The sequence below is a fragment of the Ictalurus furcatus genome, chromosome 9, assembly GCF_023375685.1.
Source record: "Ictalurus furcatus strain D&B chromosome 9, Billie_1.0, whole genome shotgun sequence".
NCBI classification, from domain to species: domain Eukaryota; kingdom Metazoa; phylum Chordata; class Actinopteri; order Siluriformes; family Ictaluridae; genus Ictalurus; species Ictalurus furcatus.
Window position 1 is genome coordinate 15818501 of NC_071263.1, and position 26143 is coordinate 15844643.

Sequence of the window (26143 nt, forward strand, 5' to 3'; positions counted from 1 at the left end):
GGCCCATCGCACCAAGGGGGTCACAAACTCATGCCATTACCCCCATTTATTCCAATAATGGCCCATTACATACCACCCATTGAAAATGTGTCTGTTTGTGGTCTGTGCGAAATAAAGGCAATAATTAGCTGTGAGACATGGCGCTGCATACAGTACTTTTCTATACTTGGGCTGAGCAGTGTGAACTGCACTCAGTGAGCCTTCAACCACTAGATGGCAGCAAAGGCAAGCGCCAGGCAGGAGGCCATACCACTGTCTTTATGGTGTACTGCAGGATTCACTTTGCTACTCCAGAGGAGAACATTGAGAAAATGTGGCTACATGGGGCAGAGATGCACAAGAATGTTTACTTTTTACACATGCAGGTACATCTGTTAAATGTACCTTAAATGTATTATCTGAGATTGTTATTTAATCAGGCTACAATCACCTAAAACAGCACAAAATGCACACAAAAAACATACTAATTCTTGCTTGTTTGTTAAGGGGCAAACATTTATGTTTCTGTTCTAACATGTCAGTGTGAATTAGAATCAAACAACATAGGCCAGCTTTCTTCTTCAGCTTTCAATTTAACTGAGTCTGTTTAGGTCAACGATTTACTGAGTAAAAGCCCACAGATCAGATTGGCATTCACGTGTTCTCTGACTTGGTCTCATTTACTCAGTATCTCTTTCTGTATTATTACCAGACCACATGATTTTGCACATAAATATAATCTTTAGGACATATAAGGAATTACATTTCTATTTCTATGCTGTAACTGCATGATGCACATCTTATGTTCATAGTGTATATAATATGTGTATTTTGTAAATATTACGTTGTGGTGTTGTATGGTGCCATTAAGCTGATTGATATATAAATGCCAAGAAGCTTTTCTTTTTATTCATTTTCATTTTAATAATTAAATCTAAAGTGTGCTTTGCTACATGCCAAATGGCATATTTGGATAGGATTTTGCTTTCATTGTAGAGATGTGTTTATATGCATTGAAAAAAAAAAGAGATGGCCAATTAAGGTCTTGAAGATGAGTTCTTCATAGGTCCTTTACATTTTATTTTTCAATTGATATCACCTTATAAAAGCACCCTTTCAGTATTGAAGAATGGACAGCAAATTTGATTCTCTTCACAGATGGACTTCAATCTATCATCACAAATTGTCATCTTGACCACTTTAGATGAAAGTTTTCCCCTCTCCACAAAACGTGCTAATTGCCATCATAGGTCCAATATAAAGAGTATATCTACTGCACAATTATCCTGAAATTTGTCTGCCCATCTGTAGAAGACACATTGAATTTCTTGCTCTTCTTCTCTGCTTTTATTTTCGATGTGTTAATTAAGAGGCTTCAGAAAAAGCAGATGGGTAATGTGTGTCTTTCTGGGGTGATGTCTGGTTCAAGGTGAGTGTTACAACCATTTTAATACTGTGGTCTCGTCTCTTTGTATGGCCGGCCTACCTGGAGTAGAACACTAGCTCAACCTCAATTCAAAAGCCAGTACACTCTGGCTGCCTAAAAAGCAGACCCGACTGAGACATATACACACAGAATCCACAGGAAGAATATTATGTCCACATCCTCATGAATCATAATATTTTTAAAGTCATGATATCAGGTACTTAAGACATTGGGGGAAAGGATTTTTCTCCTCTTGTGTGCATGAATTTCACAAATTTGATAAGTAGAGGACCTCTAATGGAAAGTTATTCTAATACAAATCAGTTGTCTAGTCATTCCTCATTCAACACAATTATGAAGAGCTAATGTTCATTACCAGGCAAGGATTATTGGAGAAAATCATCAGCATCTCAATCAGCAAAAGCTTCTATGATCTCTTTAAACTGGTGTGATTCTTTGCTCATCTTAGATAGTGATCTCTAAAAATGAAATTTTGAAAGTAAGTTTGGATAATCTTGTTGCATCTTTTAAGTCTAAATACTCTCCAGGCATTTGATTCTTTGTTAGCAGGGACTTTGAAACAAGACTGATATATTCAAGTACATCAGACATGGAAGTGTGTGAAATGGAATGAAAGCTTTGAAATGTGAAGTAAGCCCTTGTTATGCTTTGATCGTGTGAAGGATGGCTACTTAATATCTTCTTTTTGTGCTACTACTACAGTGATATAGGAACAATAATTTCAATCTGAAATGAAATTCTTTTGCATTTGTTTTTATAGGTTGTATCATATAGAAACATAACTTCTATGACTATTTTTGGACAGCCTGCTTATTTGGACCATGGGGACAGCGATATCATATTGCCACTGTAGCAGCTCGCAGCCTGGAGATTTGCAGATGGTGTGTGAAGGACAGTTGTGCAGACAGATTGGCGGGTTTAAGGGGAGCAGAGAAGATGTTGAATGCCACCAAGGCCGGGGCTGGTCTGATTTACCATGTGAAACCAGGAGGTCTGACTGGCAGGTATAACAGCCTTTACCACATTTACCACTAGCTAAACTGCAGTAAAAGACACGTATGGTGGAAGGAAACATTCAGTGAAAGTATTCTTTAACTATTGGAATACATGCAAGCAAGTATTGCTGTACTTGTAAGTTTGCAAAAATTGTCTTTTTCTTTTCCTCCATTATCCTTTAGGCCTGTCATATGGTTGGTTTCCCATGACAGTCTGGCAGAGTCCAGAGTCCAGCAGAGTCCAGCATTCTGACAAGAGAGAATGCAGTATTCAGAAATGGTATGTACAGCCTATCCCTTCCACCACAAAAGAAATGAAAAATGTCTAAAGAAGGCAAAGTGAACCTACTGTAATCAGTATTCATCTCTGTTAATTGTGGAATTTGGAGATGCAGCACAATAATATAGTCATGAAAAATTACATGTGTAAACCTGTCAGTCAGTTGTTTATTGGATATTTGGTTGATTTGGATCTTATTGACTTCACTTGTTCTGTCTGTAGTTTGTGTGGTGCGCAAGAGCTAAGTGCTGTTTAGTTTTGATTTCTACCTGACTGCGCATCAAAATTGAGCTTCTTAGGAGTGATTGCAGGACACCTAATCAGTGGCTAAGCCTTCCACACATTCATATTGACCCCCCCACCCCCACACCCGTTTAAATCACAAATAATCTGCACAAATGTGCAATCATGGGAAATTTCAAGTGTTTCTCTCAATTGTTTTTGAATGAACCAGTGTTCATTTCTGTGAAGTTTTGGTACCATTGTCATGGTATAAATTCAGTTTATAATCCACCCTTCTTCAATACCACATTGAAGAAAAAAAACACATCTCGTTTAAAAACAAATGCTCATTATTGCAGTTATTTGTACTGTTGGCCTGGTCAAGAGCACTCTGTTTTGGTCATTAGTCTATATTTACATTGGCCTTTGGTTGATAAATTTGTCATTGATGATGTTATGATCTATGGTTATGGCTATTTTGGCCTTTGTGGGCCTCTATTTCAATTTTGTTCATAGTGAATAGTAGAAAGAATTTTTTTTCTGAAATTTTCTTTTTCAGCAGTCCAAGTGAACTGGGCTTCTTTGCAGGATTAAATGTAACTGCTAGAGATTTTAGGAACTGTAGTACGTCTTAGAAAGAGTTTCATGAAAAAGCTTGACAAATTCAAGCCAAAATGGTGACAAATGAATGCAGCAAGGGCTTCCTCATCACCAGGCTTTGGGAGAATGTTATCTATAAATACAATTATGTTTCTACTGAGTACACAGCTGGTAGCAGTAAAAAGCCAATACTTTCAAAATACTTTTCCATTTTTGCCATTGAGTCCAAAGGCCACCATTAAACTCACCACAGTTTTACAGCACACTATCCATACCTGTAAAATATAACCTTCTGAGTGGCCATCACTGACAGTAGTGCCTTCTTCTACGTTGCTTTCTTTTGCTTTTTCTTATAACGAAAATATTCAAACATTGACAAGCCCTTTATATTAGCAGCCATCACCTGATTGGTCCACTGGCATCAGAAAGGTGTAGAGCCTTCTCTGGGTTTGGCCTCACCAGCATTACTGCTGTTCCAGCATCAAGCTGGATTTAAAATTCACCACTTTTGTCTGGTTCACAGAGAATCAACCCTTTCATTTGAAATCATTGCCCAGTGTGCTGCAAATTCCTTATTCATGTGACCTGGTATCTTGAGGCACCATTTAATCAGAGATGTCCTTAAATCAGAGATGTTTCAGCCAGCGGTGTAAAATGGTGGCTTTTAAGTCGATAACATTGGTCATCACACTAACCAAAAAGTAAAGTGTGAATAAGTCCTAAGAATCTTTCTCACACTAAAATGCACAAGGGCACCCGGGTGTTAATTGAACATTTTTCCTCAGAGTACACCCTTAGATGAGAATGCACAAAGCTCTCAGTTACGTCTGTGGAGAAGCATTCCTTCCTCATGAGTGTCTTCCTTTGAGTGGCTGATATATCGAAACTTGAACTGATAGATTAAAGAATGGCATGCCATTGGTGTCTTTATGTGGTCTGTGTGCTTGTCCAGCTCATCTGAAGTGTCTCAGTCATCAGGCTTTGGGCAGGGATGAGTCCTAATAGCTTGACCACAAGGGTCTATCTTCCCCATTGCCTTTCTGAAGGTCTTTTAGTTGGCCCTCTGAGTAGATTTAATGGAACTCCCACGGCACAAGAGGATTCACATGCTAGGGTGAGTGGAAAGGATTTTTGTACTGACTAGGACCTGTATGAATACATTGCAGGTCTTACCCGCTACTTTAGGTTAATGTGGAATTTGAATGCTATAATGAGGCCGTTTTATTTATTTGTATTCGGCATGTCATAGCAGTACTCTTAAGAAGAGAGATAGCGCTGGACTAATCTAAGTCTTTCATCAGTAAAGTGGAGACCTGCAAAACCTATCAGTAATGTATTCTTCGTTGACTGCTTCTTGCTTCTGCATTACTTGGCAACACCGTCATTATAATAGGACGATTCCAGACTGCACACAGTAAAATTGCCCATTCAAACTGCCCTCCTCAGTTAAGAGAGGTTACCTCTCCATGGCTCTAATATCTCTCTCTCTCTCTCTCTCTCTCTCTCTCTCTCTCTCTCTCTCTCTTTCTTTCTCTCTTTCACTCTTTCTCTCACTCACTCACTGAGTCACACACACACACACACACACACACACACACACACACACACACACACAAGTACACGTATATCCATTGAAATAAATAAAGGGGTGTCAGTGGTAAATGTGAGTTATTTCCGACAGGCAGAATAAAAAGAAATTTTTACAATAATAATGAATAATTATCGCGCTCAGATATTTTAAGACGTTTCCGTTTTATCTGCGTTTTGAGTCACCCAAGCGCCCATTTATATTATTTTCCTAAAGGTGACATATTTATATAAAAATGAATACAGCCAATTTGTGTAGCAGTAATATCTTTTCGACCTGCAAAAATCTGGGCATATCATTCATTAAAATGTTAATCAAAAATAAAAACACCCAAGGAACTCAAATGTTTACATTTTCACTTGAAATGCCCCGTAGAATGGCAGTAGGCCGGAATGGGTGTGAGCAAAATGGTACTCACGTATTTTACCTCATTATGAGTACAACACGTCTGTTATACAAAAATAAAGGACATGCGATCGATTCCTGTATAGGAAGGTTAAAAGAGAGACATTGACATTGTCAAGCCTTTTAGTAGTTAATGTTGTACATGTTATATTAGGTTGCTGTGTATATTACTATATCAATGTTATCTTAATGTTGTTTAAACTAATATTACTATATCAAATCGTTCATAAACACTTCTGATATCTGGTGGTTTAAACGCACATCAGTGTTAAAGCTTAACACATGCTTTAGATCTCTTCCAGATGAAAGTACAACTACTTTGACCTAGGATGTCAGCACTTGCCTCATGGTATCTTAGGTAAACTGTGTTTTCTCCAAAAATAACATGCCACATCTGCCCTTTTAACTGTATATGCCCTTGGTAACCAAACGATTTATTAAACAACATATCAGCCAAATGAGCTAAAGTAAATGTAAATATCCTGAAAGATGACCAGTTATAACTGGATTAATCCATATGTTGTGAAATTATTCTAATAATCTGCCACAGATTAAACGAAGAAGTCCAGAAACTTGTGTAGAATCGACAGATTTGGCGATTTTGTGGCGTGCAAGCAGCTAAAAGCCCTGACAGGCGGGGGCCGTGTTTGCTCTCATGACCAATTTATTGTCGATGAACATATGGCCAATATTTTGCCTCGCGTCACTGCGGGGGAAAACAAACATGGTGCAGTGTTAGCGAGGCAGCTACAGCAGAGCCACTTGGCCAGCTATGCAAACGCACTTGGACAATAAGAGAGCAGCACTTGCTGGTCGGGTATAAAAAGCACATCAGGCTTATCGAGGCGTGTGCACTCCTGACTTCCATTTGGAGATATTTCATTAACGGTATAGTGTATTAACTCTGGCTTCACCACGCTTCCGTAAGCCGCCAGGTGAGCACGTTTACCTTTATCACTCAACTACTCTATGTGATGCTCTCTCTCTCTCTCTCTCTCTCTCTCTCTCTATCTCTCTCTCTCTCACACACACACACACACACACACATACACACACTCTTACTCTCTCTCCCCCTCTCTCTCGTCTTCTGATCCTCTCTCTCTTTCGTCTTCTGATCCTCTCTATCTCTTTCGTCTTCTGATCCTCTCTCACTCTGTGACTGGGATGATAGTATATTTGGTTGGGTTGTCGCATATTACAAATTTATTTATTTTAAACAGTGGATACACTGTCCAATGAGTGTATGTATAGACTACTACACATTTACAAAATTTGGATTCTTCGATTCCTGTTCCTCAGTGGGAAACTTAAAAGATGTCAAACCTTATACACCAAATAATTTCCCTATCAGACAGATTTACAAGTAGAATATTCTTTTTTTTTTTTTTTTGAGGAATTACCCAGTGAACCCTTAAAAAAAGAGCCATTTTTTCCTCCAAGTGTGCATTAGTTAGAAAGTAACTTGATCGTGCAGGTTCACAATAAAATATGTATTATTATTATTATTATTATTATTATTATTATTATTATTATTATTATTTGTGGTAAAAGAAGGACCACTTTACTCAGGGCAATGCTCAGTTCTGTCAGTAGAGTTCGCTGGAGTATCAGAGATGAGGGAACCGGGCCACAGTGAAAACACTGTTGTCCATCTCTCTCCCTCTTTGAGAAAGAACTGCCAGATGCTTCTCGTATACTGGTGTGAGTAAAAGATTGCGTGCGTGCCTTTTCTACTTGGTTGGATTCTAGCTAAGAAACTCACGATGAACCCAAGTATGTTAGAAATCTTCACGTACACGAAGCATGCATTGCTTGCTAAAAGAAATTCTGTAATTAATTTCAAACAGACTCGAAGGCATTCCCTTCAGGCATCAGGATATTGAAAACATGAGTGATTAAAATGATAATCCTTAAACCAATTTGTTTCGGGTGCGGCGATAAAGATGCCGAAGAGGCAAATTTATCGCCAGAAAATTCACCGTTACAAATAAACTAGTAGTTTAACAAACAATAGGCGTCTCCCCGGGCCACGGGCACTAAGCTAATCTCTTTGCGACACGTTTAATCAGTGGACGGTTTCAGACGAATAAAAGCACAATATCTGTAGCCAAAAGGTGCCTGGATTTCCTGAATCAAACAGTAGTAAAATGCTTTACGCTACGGGCCATTTTCTTGAGGCGATTGCGTAAATCCACACTCCACCGGGTTTAGAGCAGCATTCGGCACTTCATGGCCTTTTAATCAGAGGGAAGGCACACGCAATCGCCCTTGTCAGTTTACACATTTGTCATGAGGACCTAAAGGGAAACGAGGTTATATTATCAAAGCCTAAATACTCGCCTGAGGCATGGGAACACACTGAAATTCAGCGATTAAAGCAAGAAAAACGATCAACCTCATTACAGGCTTCACACTTCCCTCCAGCGTCCTGACTGCATGCAGGCTGAGATTTACTTTTTAATCAAATATATGGAGGTCTTTCCCTGCCTCACAATGGTAGTCCCAAAATATGTGCAGAATCGATGTGATTTTTTAATTATTGTGTTGTTGCGAGAAATTAATTAGTGAGCATCCTCCCCTTTTATGCTGTTTGTTCTCTTTGTGCCGCACTTTATTCACGTCGATGCCGAATTATTTCCACTAATATGCCTATAGCTATTCCCTGCAAAATGAACCTTAGTAGGCCTATTATTTATTGCATCCACAAGCTGGGCATTGCATTTAGGAAATCCAGCTGATTTATTTGAGTTACCAATATAAAGACCATACTAATTTTTACTTGACTAAAATTCTAACCCTGAGTTGCACTGGTGAAATTTTGTGAATGGCTAAAAGCAAGTTTGTACATAAATTGCATTTATTACTAAGCAAACAATGTTCGCTCGTATTGAACTCGTTTCCTTTTTTGTCTTGGCCTGTTGTCTTGTGGACTGTTGAAGTAGTTTACAATTTGGTGCCAAACGATTAAGAAGATTTGTTTGCATTATGGCTACAAGAAAGTGATACCGTTCGGACTGATCTCTCTCTCGCTCGCTCTCTCTCGCTCTCTCTCTCTCTCTCTCCCTCTCACACACACACACACACACACACACAAGGAAAGAATTCAGTATCAAGTATTTTCAATTCTGTAGTAATATTTATCAACAGTTTTTATTATTTTTTAATAACAGCACAAGCACATTGTTCATAATATTAATAAAATAATAGGACTTAATAATAATAATAGTAGTAGTAACAATAAAACCAATACTACTACTACTAGTAGTAGTTATAATAATAATAATAATAATAATAATAATAATAATAATAATAATAATAATTATTATTATTATTATTATTATTATTATTATTATTGTTGTTGTTGTTGTTGTTGTTGTTGTTGTATTATATTACTGTATGTTATTGTTTTTGTAAAAGAAGTGTAAAACATATAGTCTCCTGTGGGTGAGTGTGTATATACAGTATACATACACTTTTTCTTTTTTTTCTTTTTCTGTTCTGTTTCTTTTCTATTGTTCACTTGTGTTTGTTTGGAGAACAGCAGAGCAGTGTATAGAGAGCGGTAGCGATGTACACATTGTTGAAAGCACTCATCAGGATTTACACAAGTCGAACAAGTCAGCTAAATTGCGGGATGCTTTGCGGGAGTGTGTTCCCAGAGCTATACCTGTAAATGTAAACAGGTAAACACGAGGCATGGCTCTTGAAGTGAAGTATGGCCACTTAGCCTGTGCACATTTACTTCTACTTGCCGAACTCCTCCTCGCTTGAGTTGTTCAAATAAGTGAGTGGCCGCACCCCGCGCACGAGCGCTGCTGCCGTCATCCGTTAGAGCACGCAGTGTACGTGACGCAAGACTGATTTTTGCTGTTAGAGTCATAAATGCATCTTATATTTTGCATACAATTCATACCGGGCAAATCTAATAAAATCATAAAAGGATGATTTACTCGACTAAAAACAGCAGCGTTCTATAGGCCTAAGTGTTTGAGCCTGTGAAGTTTATTGTGAACTAGGTTATTTTCTGAGCATGAGCTTCTTTTCATACTAAGCACGGTGCGTGTGTATGCCTGTGTGGCTTTATTCCGGCGACAGTGCTGAGAGTGACCTTGCGAAAGCGCTTAGTGTTCGACTTTGCTCCAGGCCCGGCCAGTTCAATGCTGCCATTGTCCTGCATATGTCACTGCATGATTAATTCCAAGCAAAACTATGGTGAAGCAGTTACATTTCAGGTAACTGATTATAGGACAGAATAGACTAGAAAAAAGTATGCATATTGGAGCATGTACTGGGAGATTTCAAATAAATATTTATTATTATTATTATTATTATTATTATTATTATTATTACCAACCGTGCGTTTATATACTTGTGTTTACAGAGAGAGAGAGAGAGAGAGAGAGAGAGAGAGAGAGAGAGAGAGAGAAATTAAGGACTTTCTTTAATATTGCGAAGGGGCTCAGAAATGAATGAAGAGATAGTTCACTGAATGCAGTTGAATGCCATGACAACTAGGAACAACCTCAGATTTATTCCAAACAGTTAGAATGTATTGTACACGGGCGTCAATCATCTATTATTTTGGCCCTTAAATAAATGCAAAAACTGCGACCAGACAAAGGCTTCCAACAGGAGCCGGACATTTGTCTACATTTCCTCCATTGTCTGCAGCTTAGCAATCGGTTTGTATTTGTGTTTGCCCGGGTTCGACCACCCAGGATGAGCAGAGAACTGGCTCAAAACGTGCAACATTGTCACCCACATCACATACGAGATAGGAGGCACACAAGCAAAAAAGAAAAGAGAGACGGGAGGGGTAAAGACCGAGAGGAAAAGACACTGATCAACAATAATGCTTTGCTTTTCTGTAAGCTAGGGCAACGAAAAGAACCAATAAGAGTGAAGCCTAATAAAGGGGAGCGAAAGAAAGAGGAATAATTTGCCTGATCTGTGTTTGCATTGAGCAGAATGCAAAGACGGGGGAAAAAGAAAAAGAAAAACACCTTAATATTTCAACATTAAATATGCTTTTTGATTGCTGTGGAGAGACTTTAGATTGATAAGAATTCGGAATCATTTTAGTGAGATAATGACTCACTAATGATTGTGTTATCATCTCTAACACGGTAATCAATCATTGGCAACAGCAATATTAATATTAATATTAACAACAACAACAACAACAATTATTATTACTATTATTATTATTATTATTATTATTATTATTATTATTATTATAAATTCTAAGTGTTTCTATTGCAATGGTATTTGATGACTTAATCATGTCTAGTGAAAGCTCTTCATCTTAATCCTGAACTAAAATATTGACCTAGAAGGTTTACATAAATTACCCTTTTTGGCAGCTGATGCGATCTCAAATAGTTTGATTATTGAAATAAACGCCAATATATATGCAGGAAAGTGGGTAAAAATAAACATTTATTGTTCAATGGTTCTGATATATATATATATATATATATATATATATATATATATATATATGAATTTTTTTGCTCAAACTTTTTTTTCACGGACGCTTTGCTAAAACGCGCTTTCAAGTTGCTCTGCGCCGCGTATAAAGCTACTTGGAGGTCCTTTGTATGTAAATAGGGTGTAAAAAGGCCCTCCCCATCTTTGTAATTAATTGACACGTTATACCACTCATCATGTTGTGAAGCACCAATGGTATAGGCTCGGATCTCCCCAAAACCCACAATTTCACATCGGCAAACACTGTCTTCATCCACTTGACTCCCAAGACCCGCCCACACGTGGCCAACCTTTTGCGTTTTTAATGCTTTTTCACTGCAGGTTCATGTGTTTGAGACCAACCTTATATGGACTGATCAGTCCGGTAATGGCTTATTTCCCCCTAACACCCAGCCGTAGCGCGATATCCATGAAGCAGCGATAGCTCTTCACTCTCTGTGGTGCTCTTCCTGGACTTACAGAACTGATTCCTCCGCTACTTTTTTCAAGCAATGCTTATCGACCGAGTCCCATGAGTCGCCTTCACTGTGCTTCGTGCTGATTCTCTGCATTGATTCTCTGCGTTCACCAAACCTCGCTTGTGCATTTGTGATTCTTTCCCTTTAAACAGCGGATTGCCAAAGTGGTGCAGCAACTTTCCGGCATTAACTGCATCCGCCGTCCCAGAACATGTCGTTGACCAACACAAAGACGGGTTTTTCGGTGAAGGACATTTTGGACCTCCCTGACACAAACGATGAGGAAGGATCTATCACTGGCACTGAGGAGGATACGGAGGGCTCGGAGTCGACTAAAACACCTGGAGTGCTGGTGCAAAGCCCGTTAGAGAATGTCCAAAACCTGCCTTTAAAGAACCCTTTTTACGATAACACTGACAATCCATACACCAGGTGGCTTGCAACTACCGACACCATTCAATACTCATGTAAGTACCGTTCAAGAACCCCAACTTCATTTCCTGAGCCAGCTTTAAAAGCCATTTTTTCGACCCCAGCCATATTTAATTAAAGTTTTAAATTGTATAACATATAGTATCAGATTTTTCGTAAAATAGCTTGAAGGCTGTCATTTTGTCTGCCCATCTTTATTGATGCACTTGTCTTAAGGCGTCACGCTACTGTTAAAAGTGCTGCTAACCGGCTTTAATTTGTGGACATACTGCATGTAGCCCATATTTCTGTAGAGTCGCAGTGCTGAATAAAAAATGCAGATTACTTTGATACAATTACTTTGCATCTGTTTACATTTTGTTAATGAACAAGTGTTCAAGACTATATCTATCTGCATAATGATTCAGATAATGATCCATATAGTCAGACCATATAATAGTTTTGATTTTAGCAATAGATTTTGCGCAAGAAAGTGAAATCTCTGCTACTGCAAACTACTGCTATTGCTAGCTATTCCTCTGGGGCTGGGGGAGAGTTGGAATTAAATCGTCTATGTGTGTGTGTGTGTGTGTGTGTGTGTGTGTGTGTGTGTGTGCGTGTGTGTGGTTTTCAAATATTTTCTGAAATGTTGAGCAAAGGGATACATGGTCATTTTGTGATTAAATACCACAAATGGTTATACTGACTTGATTTTTCTTTGCAGTGCACGGTCTATCTGCAACCTCTCAGGACTCGTCCGCTAAATCTCCTGAGCCGTCAGCAGACGAGTCACCCGACAACGACAAGGAAACTTCGAGCAGCGGCAGCGACTCCGGTAAGAAGCGCAAGCGGCGAGTTCTGTTCTCCAAAGCACAGACGTATGAGCTGGAACGACGTTTCCGACAGCAGCGCTACCTCTCAGCCCCCGAGCGGGAGCACCTGGCCAGCCTGATCCGTCTCACGCCCACTCAAGTGAAGATCTGGTTTCAGAACCATCGCTACAAGATGAAGCGAGCCCGTGCGGAGAAAGGTATGGAAGTGAGCCACCTTCCTTCCCCGCGGCGCGTGGCCGTGCCCGTGTTAGTCAGGGACGGCAAACCATGCCACGCGCTAAAAACTCAGGACCTGGCGGCCACGTTTCAGGCGGGCATCCCGTTCTCTGCCTACAGCGCTCAGTCTCTGCAGCACATGCAGTATAATGCGCATTACAGCGCCGCCGCCACGCCGCACTTCCCCACGGCGCACTTGGTGCAAACGCAACAGTGGACCTGGTGAAGCCGTAGTGACTTTTTGTTTTGTTTTGCCAGGGCTGCGTTTCAAAGACCTCGTTAGAGAGTTTTTTATTCTCCAACGAAAATAAAGAAAAGACTGATTTTCGCAGCTCGACCCATTCTCGCCGTTTCATTTTCGGGGCTGATGTGTGCGCCGTGTTTACATTTGTTTTCGTTCAGAAAACCGGGTCCAGCCCTTTCTCCCAGATCCGAGAATGTTGAAGCTCTTGTGAAATTTTGTAAAAATATTATTGTGTGTTGTAGAAATGTTTTCCTTTTTGTCCCTCGTGTTACAAGCACGTACAAGACCACTTTATAATTATAGAAAATTTTATTTCTAGCTTTTACGATGGACCGAATATATTTATGGCCATGAATAAAACATTGGCAACTTTTAGCTTATTTTATTTGGTTTCATTTTTTCGTTGTAAATATCTGTGTTAAGTGTATGCAATGCAGATATATTTGGGCGCTCACCTAGTTATGAAGACATAGATATATTCCCAGGAAGGTGGAAAAAAATGGAACAACAGTTATCGATAAATATCTCTATAAAATGTTGACAGTCGTTGCAAAGAGCGTTGATGAAAAAATAGGCTACCCCAATTTTTTTTAATAAGACTTTTAATAAAAATCCTGTGTTTCAGAAATTTCGCTTTGGATTGCGTTTGGTTTTTGACGGAAGAACGGACTGGATACATTGCATATTATTTTAATTTCATCATGATTTTCGTAGAGGGACTCCTTCATGAACGAAAAAAGAGCGCACGTGCCCTTTTTATGGAATGTTTTCATGAGTCTTTTATAGAAAGACTACTTTCGAACAAAGTCGCATGGGTATGTACAAATTTGTTCCGCTCTGTTTTCATAAAGGGCATTAATTGCCTCCATTTTCTGAATTTATATGTATGGTCACTTCATCAATAAGAAGGCTAAAGTCACTTGTGAAATGGGGTAAAAAATCCACTTACTTAATATAAGAGGGCTTCAGCCGTTAAGCAGCCATTCATCCGCTAGCTCTCTTCTGTTCTGTGCGGTACTCAACTCGAGCTCTGAAATGGCACATTTACAAGAAAAATAAATCATGCTTGAGTTACTTTCTTCTGTTACTCTGCTTTCGCCTTTAAAGCTTTATATTGAGGCTTGCTTGTGCTGTTGGCTAATTAAGTATAAGTAATGTTGCATGTTTGATACACACTATATCTAATATTAAATCCATATGACTGCATAAGGTATATCTTTGTGACTGTTTCCAACACAGAAAAAAAAGCGTTTAAATTAGCTTTTCGATAGCCTCAGAGAGCGTAATAAAATATTGCCCAGAAAGAAAGAAAGAAAGAACGAGAGATATCCGTAGAAGTCTTTCCCCACACGGGGGCTTATTGTCTAGTTTAATGTCTGAAGTAGCTATCATATCCAATAGAAAAATCTTACTTGGCTTGTTTTCCCCGCAAATAACAACAGATGTTAGACCGACCCCACTATCATTAAACAAACTCGTGGATTGACACACGGTGCTAATTATTTACAGAAGTCCGTGTCATGGGACCAGGGCCTTTTGCCCTAACGAAGGGATTCTGAGGGCACCAAGTTTTCTTGCGCGCTAAATCGCCAGACTTGTTGATATAGCATTCGTTTTTATCTAAATAAAACCTAAACGCGTCGTGAAATATTTAAGAGGACAAACTTACTAATACTAATAATTGGGTGATATTTTAATATGTTATCTCATTTGTTTTAAGACTATGCCCTGCACATAATTCTTTAAAAACTGTGTGCAGTGCAATTGTTTTTGCCTAAATTACAAAATAGGCTATGGTTAACAAATTATTCAAGCGTTAACAAATTCAGACAAATATATTAGGATTGCATGTATTTCATTTGATTTTTTGTTTGTTTGTTTGTTTGTTCATTTATTGGTTTGCTTAGGTTTGATCATCTTAGAAATCGAAATTCGTGGAAAAATGCATGCACTAATTTATAGTCCTTTTTATAGTCCATTTTACTTGGTTAACTTTTATATATATATATATATATATATATATATATATATATATATATATATATATATATATATATATATATATAGTCTATCACATTAAAATCCTTGCCCAGAACGATCCGTTAGTGCGTAAAATATTGCTAGAGCCAGACGTGCTGATCTAATAGTCGACAGAGTGACCCAAAGTGATAGAGTAGTCTATCGTTACACAATATACTGTACACGACAGAAAAAGCGTACAAAGGCATGGGGTCGGTTGTTATGGATGTTAGAGGCGTGCATTTTAACAGGGGGAGTATATTCTTTGTTTGTGTGTGTGTGCGTGTGTGTGTGTGTGTGTCTTGGAGTTTCTTGGTACTATTCAGTCCCTTTATGTCGGGCAGTGCATCCCGAATCGGGGAGATACATCCTTGTTTCTTTTTTTGTGAGCCTGTCTGTTGGTGCCATTGTGGTCCTTGTTGTACACGTTCTCTTCCATATGGACAGCTGGGCCCACGAGAAGAGAAATGGATCCTTCACAAAACCCAAATTGTGTCCGGCTTTCAAACACAGCATTGTTGTCTCTCAAAGAAAAACGAATTAAAAATTCGTGCTATATCTATTCGGTAAAGAGGCAAAGCCATTCACATATAACAGGGAGTCCTTCTTCCTTGATATAGCGCTGCTAACAACAGTTCTCTCATTCCCTTTAGCCTCTCCGGCCTCTCCTCTGCCTGGTGAAAGAGGACGATTATTGTCTGTCCTGCAAAGTCTTGGGTGATACTCCTGCAAAACTATTTGACACCAAGCTTAATGCGTTTTTATATTCTGCCTTTAGTCTCGCAATGTCACTGGTGTTTTCTGAACTTTTTACCACTATGGAATGATTTTTTTTGCATGTCGATGAGAATGTACATTTAAATATTATGCCTAATTTTACATCTTATTGACCAAGTCCATGGCAGAGAAAGATTTTCGATAACACAGAAAAGTGCGATTACAAAGTGGCAAAATAAATTTGGCTACTAAAAAAAGCCAGACGCTACTAATTTAGCAAGTGTTAGTTACGCGTTCAGATTGCACGGATTTTTATTTATTTATAATGTTTAACTTTTTTTAAAATTGTTTTAAAATGGGAAGGTCACTACCAAAACAAATGTCTATTAAAAGATCGTGACATCTGTATTTATTTTTAATTAAAGAAAATTATCTTAAAACCCTTTTGTATTTAACACGACTGAAATGGTCTACTGAATTATTTATTTATTTATTTATTTGTGGTTATAAAATGATAGAGTGATTTGTGTCAAATCAACATTACCCATAAGTACCCATCATGCAGCGCACATCCACATCAGACCACTGTGATGGAAAAATAATCCAACTCCGTGTCATCGCTTTAGAAACACTGTATTTATCTGAAATTGGTTTCAGTTACAGAGTCTTAGAGAAACTTTGTAACAAAAAGGAAAAAAGACAAACAATCGACAATATGACCGCGCACTACCTAACCCATGGATAATACAATTTCATGCCTCAAAAACTGATTTTTTTTTCGTCAGGAAATGAGTTCATTGGATCTCGGTAATCGCGAGCGTTTGATCGGCAACATAAATCATTTTTATCGCGCACATCTCCAAATAACGAGCGTTCTCAGTGCCATAATAAGAGGGACTTTTATTTAAAGGAAGTAATCTACTATTTTATTGCCTCTCTGAAGATCCAGATTACACTGACCCCACAGCCACAAACCAGATATTGGACAGTTTCATACACAGGATAATAAAGATGGCCATGTGGAGAACCACGAGATGGCGACAGAGTCCTTCACAAGGAAACCTCTTACTCAAGCGCCTCATTACAGTCCGTCATCCAGTCCAGCTCGTTGTGTTATATAGATTAAACGCTATAAATCGTTTTCGGTGTGTTTTACAACGGTACTATTACAGTTTGACAGTGAATGATTCTTTACAGGTTAAAAGCAATCCAGCCCACAGTGATTGCGTCCTCACTGATCACTGACCTTAAATGTGGGAGGAAACAGCAAGCAACGCCTAGAGCAGAAGCGGTGCCGTGCCACAGAGAGGCGCAATTGGCTCGCGAAAGCTCAAACCTGTACTATGTCCAAACACTTTTCTTGGACTTAAAGGTGGCTTCAGCTTCCACATGCTCTCACAACCACATTTTGTAAGACAAATATCAATCATGAATGGCAAATAAACTTAATATGGGTTCGTACACTCTCAGGATAAAAGGGGTACTAAACTGTATAATTCCTTATCGCTGTGGTTATAAATCATTATAACACCTTCTTTAGCTTTAGTAGCCTGTATGTAGAAAGCTGCATATAGTCAGGGGCGTAACATAGCCTGGGCCTGGGATTAGTGTTTTGATTTAGCCCTGAATAATTCTTCACGTGAGCGGTTTGTAGCAGATAAGCAAAAGAAGACGGCAGTGTTGTAATTTTTTATCTTCAGAGAATTGCAAGACAAATCATACAGGGTTTACAGAAATATAGCCTACATGGAAATACTCGAGTCTTATTGGTTGACAGCTCTCAATCCCGCTCAAAGCCAGTTCACACAGTCAGTTAGTGTGAGCGAAAAAAAATGGATATTGGTCGATTTTTTTTTAACCAGTAAAGGGGTTGAGACTGAAACACTAACATCCTCTCATTCTGAGGCAGGAAAACAAGGTGTGTAAATGTCTATACCTGATATGAGCAGAGCATAAGGACAGCTAATGTACTCTGCATGGCACTGTAGCAGCAAAACCCTTACAACAATAGCTTTGTTGTGTCTCCCCTTTACTAGCAACACCAAACTGGCAGTCAAAAAGTTTTATATTTTATCTGTCTGATAACACCTGAGGCAAGCTTTATGACAAATCCAACTTTTTACACTACATTCATTTTAAAGGTATAAAAGATAACGTCAGCACCCCAACGACAAGGAAATAAACTATTTAGTAGGCCTACTCTTTTCTGAGACTGGAGCTTTTTTCCCAACCTCGTTTGTAGATTAGAAAGAAAAACTGCTCCGCTCCTTAGACTGTGGAAGGATGTATGTTATCGGTCATATCATTTAAAAGACTGACTATTAAAATGTGATGTTTTTAAATCCCGCAGAATAGGCTATTTGAGGATGTATTTATTTATTTACTTACTTACTTACTTATAAGTAAGTAAGTAAGTAAGTATACTTACTTATTTACTTACTTACTTACTTACTTGGCATACTCATTTACTTAGGCCTATTTATTTGTTTGTTTGTTTGTTTGTTTACTTATTTATTTATTTATTTATTTATTTAGCGTGCTTAGCTCGCGTCATAGGCCTACTAAATAAACACGTCTGGCTATGGTGCCAAACTGAATTGTGCCATGTCCTACATTTCCTCGAATTATGGAAAGTTAATGCTCATTATGGTATTGTGTTAAGCAAGGTGGCGCTCTTGTCACACTAATGATTTTAAACGTAGCCTTTTAAAAATAAATGAATAACTAACTAACTAACTAACTAAATATTATTTTGGAAAATTAGGCCAAACTCTGACTTCATAATGTCAGTGGGATATTATGTATTTTTTCTTTATGTTTTTATTCGGGTTCTGGTTGCACTTTCACTTTTAAAATAAAGTTTTCAGTTAGAACCAAAAAAAAGGTCTCAAGTTCTTTAGAAATGGTTCTTCAGAGTAGTACCACAAGGAACCAGGTTAACATAAGTTCTCTTAAAAAAAAACAACCCTTAGTTTAACCTTACCAAAGTAAGGTTGTTAAGAGGGATTCCAGGAGAACCTTTTCCAGTCCCACAAAGAAATTTATTGGGTTCACTTAAATACACTGCTGTGAAGAAATTGTACTTAGATTAAACTTCTTTAATCTCCAAAGAAACATATAGCTCAACTCAAGAACCTTATATGATGAGAATTAGTTCTTGACAAGAAGAAGGGTCTTTGCAGAACCTCTAGTGCTGTAAAGAACAATTGAAGAACCTTTATTATTAAGAGTTTGGCCTGCTCGGTGTATTCTCCTGACCTGTACAAGTAATATCCACCTCCAACATAATAACCAATAACCAATTACACCAGGTTTCCAGATCAAACAGAGAAAAATAGAAAGTTTATAAAGTTGTAATCCTGAATGCTATGGAGGAGGTATTAGTTTTACTATACATGTTATTAGTGTTTGTATTGGGGAAATAGTGATACAGGCAAAAAAAAAAAAAAAAAAAAAAATCCATGTTGCAACTATTTAGATTTTCATGGCATAATTTAGAAATTTCATCCAAGCATTTTATTGGAAATAGTCTTTGCAGAGCTTAAACAGAGATTAAACAGTTCATGGAGCATTTGGTATGTATACGTAGTTGGGTCATAAATGTCAGACTGGTGGAGAGCTCTTGTCTCCACTGTCAAAACAGTCTCAAGGTCCAGTGATCTCTCAAGTCTTCTTGCCTGTTCTGTGGCCCATGCATAGACACAAAGTACACACACTGGACCTCACTGATTTGTGACTTGTGAGTACATGCATGGTACAAATTGAGGAGTAACAGCTTTGTCTTTAACTTTTAGTTAAGTCAGTGTTCTTAAATCAGTGGTGAACTCTGGATTAGGAAAACAGACACTTTGTGGTTGGTATGTTAAATGCTTTGGAATTTCATTGTGAGCCTGGAAACTAGAAACAGCTATGGAAAAATAATTATTTTCTTGTAATACAAAAAACACTTTTGAATCAAGTACATTAAAATCATGCAATATGATAGTAGATACTTTTTGTGTCTTCTTTCATTTTATCAGTATGTCAATCCCAAAACACATGAGTTAACTTTAATCAATTGTAGGTCATATACAGGGCAGATGCAACATATTACATTCGTTTGTCCTTGTAATGTGTCATGGATTGTTACACATTTGCTCTATTGTTAGTTTAACATAATATTGTATAGTGTTTTTGATGACACATTTTAGTTTCTTTGGTGCCATTACTGGGAACAGTGGGTAAGGTTCTAAACCATTCATTAGAAAGCTGCAAGTTCAAATCCCAGGATTTCCAGAGAACAACCTCTAGGCCTTTGAGGAACACCCTTAACCCATGAAGCTCAGTTCAACTGTAAGTTGCTTTGGATATATCTGGCAAATGAATAGATGTCCATGTTTTTTTTAGAAGTAGGCTTACATGGAAAAGAATATCTAAACAGTCAATGTGTAACAAAGCTGGATAATGGAATTCATATTATTAAAATCACAAATCATATTTGTACTTATTTATAATACAAGCATTGTGAAAAGGGATTATTCCAAAAGCACTTTTTCTTTATAAGAGAGTAACTTTAAGGTTGATCTGCAATCCACAGAAAAGGTGCTTTGGATGAGAATTTGTCATGGAAAAAATTCCAGCTATTGTTTATGTATGTCTATTATATTTTATTTAATGTACAACTGGTATTGGGGTTAGGAATGGATTTTCTCTGCAGTTTATCAGTCCAGCCATTTTTATCAATATATTGTATATGATGACCGAATGGTTTACTAATATCCATTTAGACTTTAGCATCTGATGCAGTTTAACCAGAACATTAAATGTATAGGATCTATTTGGATCATCAATGAATGAAAGCTTGACAATGGTTAAAAAATGGTGCGAGGCTGGAAAGGTTCCCATCTGTCTGCTTTTGCTATTTGTCATATAATAATAACTTTCATAAATTTCATCAATTGTGTGTTCATGGTAAGAGGCTTGAAGTAAAAGTTTCAAAAATGTATAATATAAAACTTCAATATAATAACCTTTCAATATTAATAATGATTCGACCCTAGACCAGTCAGTAGTAGGTGGTATGGTTCTAATTTTCTACCAGCTGTTCATTTGCAACCTACTTGTGTTGTGAGTGCTGAAATATTTAGAAAACTGAAAGGCGTTATCTCACAGAACACTTTATATAAACTGTTTTTATCACAAAAGTGTCACATAAATCACATAAACATATGCTGAGGATATATAAAATCATTAAATTAGTTTATTATTGTCCTTTTTATGTCTTTTTCATTGTACTCCGCATGTGCAACAAATTTAAATAATTTTGGGTGATCTATTTGGTACTGGAAGCATTATAATATTACAATGATCTTAACTTGTAGAGAACGTGTGCAATGTGATGATCTTTGTGCTGCAACGCTTTTGGGAAATTCCAAGGTCAACTTCATTTATTTAAACTGTCTGGAAATGCTCTTTAGGAATGCATAAACTCATATAAACTCATTTTTAATTTATATATATATATATATATATATATATATATATATATATATATATATGTGTGTGTGTGTGTGTGTGTGTGTGTGTGTGTGTGTGTGTGTGTGTATGTATGTATATATATATATATATATATATATATATATATATATATACACGTTAACACGTTCGCCTCACACCTCCAGGGTCCGGGGTTCGAGTCCCGCCGGGGCCATACGTAAGCGGAGTTTGCATGTTCTCCCCGTGCTCCCCGTGCTGTGGGGGTTTCCTCCAGGCTGATCGGCGTGTCTAAAGTGTCCGTAATGTATGAATGACTGTGTATATGATTGTGCCCTGCGATGGACTGGCACCCTGTCCAGGGTGTACCCCGCCTTGTGCCCGATGCTCCCTGGGATAGGCTCCAGGTTTCCCGTGACTCCTGAAAAATAGTAAGCGGTAGAAGATGGATGGATGGATGGATGGATATATATATATATATATACACACACATTTGTTTACATTTGGGACATATATGGTTGTATGGAGGTATAAATATGCATACAAGTGATGAAAAAAAAAACCATAATGTGTCTTAGTAAGATGTTGAGCTGCTTTAGTGCACCTTGACATAGATTCTCTGGAAGTCTCTGGAAGTGTACTGGAGGGGTGAAGACTGTTCTTCCAAAAGATATTCAATCAATGGTGTTTTGATGATAGTGTTGGAGAACACTGTCTCACACGGGGGTTCAGAATCTCCCATTTATGTTCATTTGCAGTGAGCTCAGGTGACTTTCATACTCATCAGACAATTCAGTGAACCCTTGGTTGTGATCCTGGAAAAGTCACTCCCTGTCAGGACAAAAATGTTTCATCATAAGTTGAAGGTGATCAGTCAGAAAAATTTTGTGTTCATTGGCAGTGACCTTTCTCTTTAAGGGGACATGTGGACGTAAACATTAACAGCGAAATGCTGAAGACAGCATAATAGAGTCACCAGTTTTTCATTTAATTTGTTAACCACCTGTATTTGAGCATATGAGTGACTCAGTTAATCACTCAAAACCACACTAGCCCTGAGAATGAAAAGAGACCTGTATCTGTAGATCTGAACTGCAATACAAAGGCAAGTATGATGTTTCACTGATGGTCTGATTATACATTTTCCTCCCATGAAAGAGGATTTGTTTCAATAGCTCACAGAAATGGCATAGGTTCTTGAAAGATGTTTAAGCTCTGAAGGTTAAGTTCCTAGAAATGTTCTGAATGCAGTCAGATTATTTGAACGCTGGCCACTAATAAAGTGCACTTATAAGATCCGGATAATTTCACTTTGCCATGTTGCATCTCTTTTGATATCCTTTTAATTTCTGAAAAAAGCCCTTATGAACTCAATCATTTTGTATGTTTGAGTTTCATTCAGCACTATTGTAGTTGGAAATGGATTGCTAAAACTTCTATTTGCATTAATACTAATATTTTTTTCTATTGGCTGTTGAAGATAATAGTTTTAAGGAATTCAATTAGATGTTCTATTCACATGTAAGTGCAAGGCAAATAAAAAAAGAACAATAACAAAAAAAAAATTGTCACAAATATACATTATATAGTCAAAAGTATGTGGACACCTGACCCTCACACCCATATGTGCCCATCCTAAAATTATGGGCATTAACATGGAGTTGGTCCCCCCTTTGCTGTTATAACAGTCTCTACAGTCTCCATTTAGCCACAAAAGCATTATTGAAGTTGGGCACTGATGAGAAGGCCTTGTGCACAGTCGGTGTTCCAATTCATCCCAAAGGTGTTCAGTGGGGTTGAGGTCAGTGCTCGGGCCACTAGAGTTCTTCCACATCAACTTTGGCAAACTATGTCTTCATCTAGCTCTCTTTATGCACAAGGGCATTGCCATGATGAACCAGGTTAGGGAAATCTAATCCTTCTAGATAGTTGTGTGCTTACAACTTTGTGGCAACAGTGGCAACAGCCATATGCAATGGATATTGCAATGATTATGCGGGAAAGTGGAATTATGGAGTGGATAATGCCTGTACATCAGAAACGTGTGTGCATCATGGTGACCTTGTTTCCCACATAAAGAAAAAGAAGAAAATTGTCTCCCATTTACACTGCCTGGATTTTTTAGGTTAGTTTGAGGTCTTTTGTGTGGTTTTCAGATATAGTTGTGTTGGATTTTTTTTTTTGAAAATTATCAACACTTGATATTACCTATTATGTGTGCCTCACTGGTGAGAGGAATCACACCTTCTGTATCAAAGCAGTTCAACAAAGATATGTGTAAAACAATTAGAATGAGTGCTTAATTTTTTTTTCAGGCTATGTGATTATTAATGTTGTCCTGGCCCACCAAAATGTTTCTTAATGAGCCACTGCTGAAATTAAATATACATGGGTTTGTGCTAGTAACATTCCTAAATGAATCCAGCAAACACAGAAAGTTTCCCTACTGTTAGAAATTAGTTTCCCATTGGTTACCATTTGGGAACCATTTTATAACATTCTGAGAACATTATATTTTGGTTACGAAAGTCAGCACTGTCAGGAACTTTAAAACACAACATTCTCCGAACTAGAATGGCTCAAATTATTTAAAGGCTACCTGAACTTTGAGAGCATCCTGAGCAGCTGCATCAATGTCTGGTTCGGCAATTGCACCTTATCGGATCGCAAGACCCTGCAGCGATAGTGAGGACAGCTGAGAAGATCTCTCTTCCCTCCATCATAGACATTTACACCACATTCTGCATCCGCAAAGCCACCAGCATTGTGGATGACCTGACACAGCCCTAACACAAACTCTTCACCCTCCTGCCACCTGGAAAAAGGTACCAAAGCGTTCAGGCCCTCACGGCCAGACTGTGTAACAGCTTCTTCCCCCAAGATATCAGACTCCTCAATAGTCAGAGCCTGGACTGACACACACACACACACACACAAACACACACTGGACTGAACCCCATCACACTCCCATTGCAATATTTGCACATTCTTGCATTGACTCTATTGCAGTTTTGCTGCTACTGTACTTATAAAAATATAATATTTAATTTCTTGTCACTATTATGCACTTTACCTGGCTGCTACTGCAATAACTGCTATGTCCATATTTGGTATAAGCTAATCTGCTTAATACAAAGTCATAGCATGTTATGTTTACATTTATACCATTTTTAAATTATATTGTTACTCTTTGGCACCTATCTTTTGCACTACCTGTGATATTGGACACTTCCACTGTGTACTGTTCAGCGCTACACTGTCACTTACTGTGCCTATAGTCCTGTTTTAGTAGTACTGTACTGTCCTGTGTTGTTAGCACACATTTGCACATGCACTTTATGCAAAAATGTGTAGATCTTATTTAGTTCTGTGATGTCTCATGTGGTTAGTGTGTTGTTCTATGTAGCACCATGGTCCTGGAAGAATGTTGTTTCATTTCACTGTGTACTGAACCAGCTGTAATGACAGTTGAAATGACAATAATGCCACTTGAACTTTAGGGGAACATTCTCAGCAGTAAGGTGGGGTTATCTATTTAAAATGTATGTGTATGTTAGGGGAACATTCTCTGTATAATGTATAAAAGCATAATGTAAGGAAGCCTGAAGGTTATATTTCCATAAAGAAAACTTTCCTGAAAAACTAAATGGGACTGTTATCTTTACAACTCAGTTGTGAGTTTAGCTTGCTGGCTAGTTGGGTCATGACTCAAATTGGGTTTAGAATTGGTAAATCCTCTTGCTGGATTGGGATGCAGACCTGAAATGGAGAAGGCATGTTGCATCAACATTCATGTTCTGGAATTTTACACTGCACCTGTCAACACAGAGTGGCAACCAGCAAAAGTTTGAAGTAAAAGTCTGAAGCTGCAGGTACAAAAAAAAGTTTTTGTTTACATTTATCTCAATTTATTATTTATAATAAAGCTTTCAAAATTATATTTCTGTATTAACCAGACATTATATAGACAATTATTATTTTAGCATGTCATTTGTTTGGTTAGATAGCCAGTGTTAGCCAGTTGACAAAATGTACACTAGCTAACATTATTTGAGGGGAAAATATGGCTTAAGTTGCCTTCTTGTAAGTAATAAGACAAATTAGTATCTTCTGCAAGAAAATGTTTAAAATTTGATTAAATTGTTATCTAATTAAATTTATGGTGTACAGTAAGGTATGTAATGTTGGACTGCTAAATAAGCTCATTCATAGGTTGAGGTGTCTTGCCATAGCTTTGACAGAACAGGAGGAATCAATTCCAAAGGGGATACACTGGAAAGGTTCTCTGATGTGTAATGGCTCACGTGTTGCTGGATGTTTCACTACACAAAGTTTTTTACAGTCAGTATCTGCAAGAGCTCCTACAGATGAACATTGATGGTTTTCATCAGATATGCAAGAATACTTGCAAAGCCCCTTCTAGCAAGCTGGAGAAAGACTACAGCCTGTATGTTTCCTCATACTTACACAAAATCAAAGGTAAGAAAATACAGTATCTCACAAAAGTGAGTACACCCCTCACATTTTTGTAAATATTTGATTAGATCTTTTCATGTGACAACACTGAAGAAATGATACTTTGCTACAATGTAAAGTAGTGAGTGTACAGCTTGTGTAACAGTGTAAATTTGCTGTCCCCTCAAAATAACTCAACACACAGCCATTAATGTCTAAACCGCTGACAAAAAAAGTGAGTACACCCCTAAGTGAAAATGTCCAAATTGGGCCCAGAGTGTCAATATTTTGTGTGGCCACCATTATTTTCCA

The 26143-nt window shown here is 37.9% G+C and overlaps 1 protein-coding gene across 1 annotated transcript; it reads left to right on the forward strand.

Annotated features, from left to right (window-relative positions):
• Positions 1 to 2344: 2344 nt before the first annotated feature.
• On the forward strand, positions 2345 to 13654 carry nkx2.2a (NK2 homeobox 2a). The gene is made up of 4 exons (XM_053633838.1): positions 2345 to 2430; positions 2605 to 2701; positions 11617 to 11931; positions 12600 to 13654. The coding sequence occupies exons 3-4, from the start codon at positions 11676 to 11678 to the stop codon at positions 13148 to 13150; spliced, it is 807 nt and encodes a 268-aa protein (XP_053489813.1). The 5' UTR covers positions 2345 to 2430; positions 2605 to 2701; positions 11617 to 11675; the 3' UTR covers positions 13151 to 13654.
• Positions 13655 to 26143: the final 12489 nt, after the last annotated feature.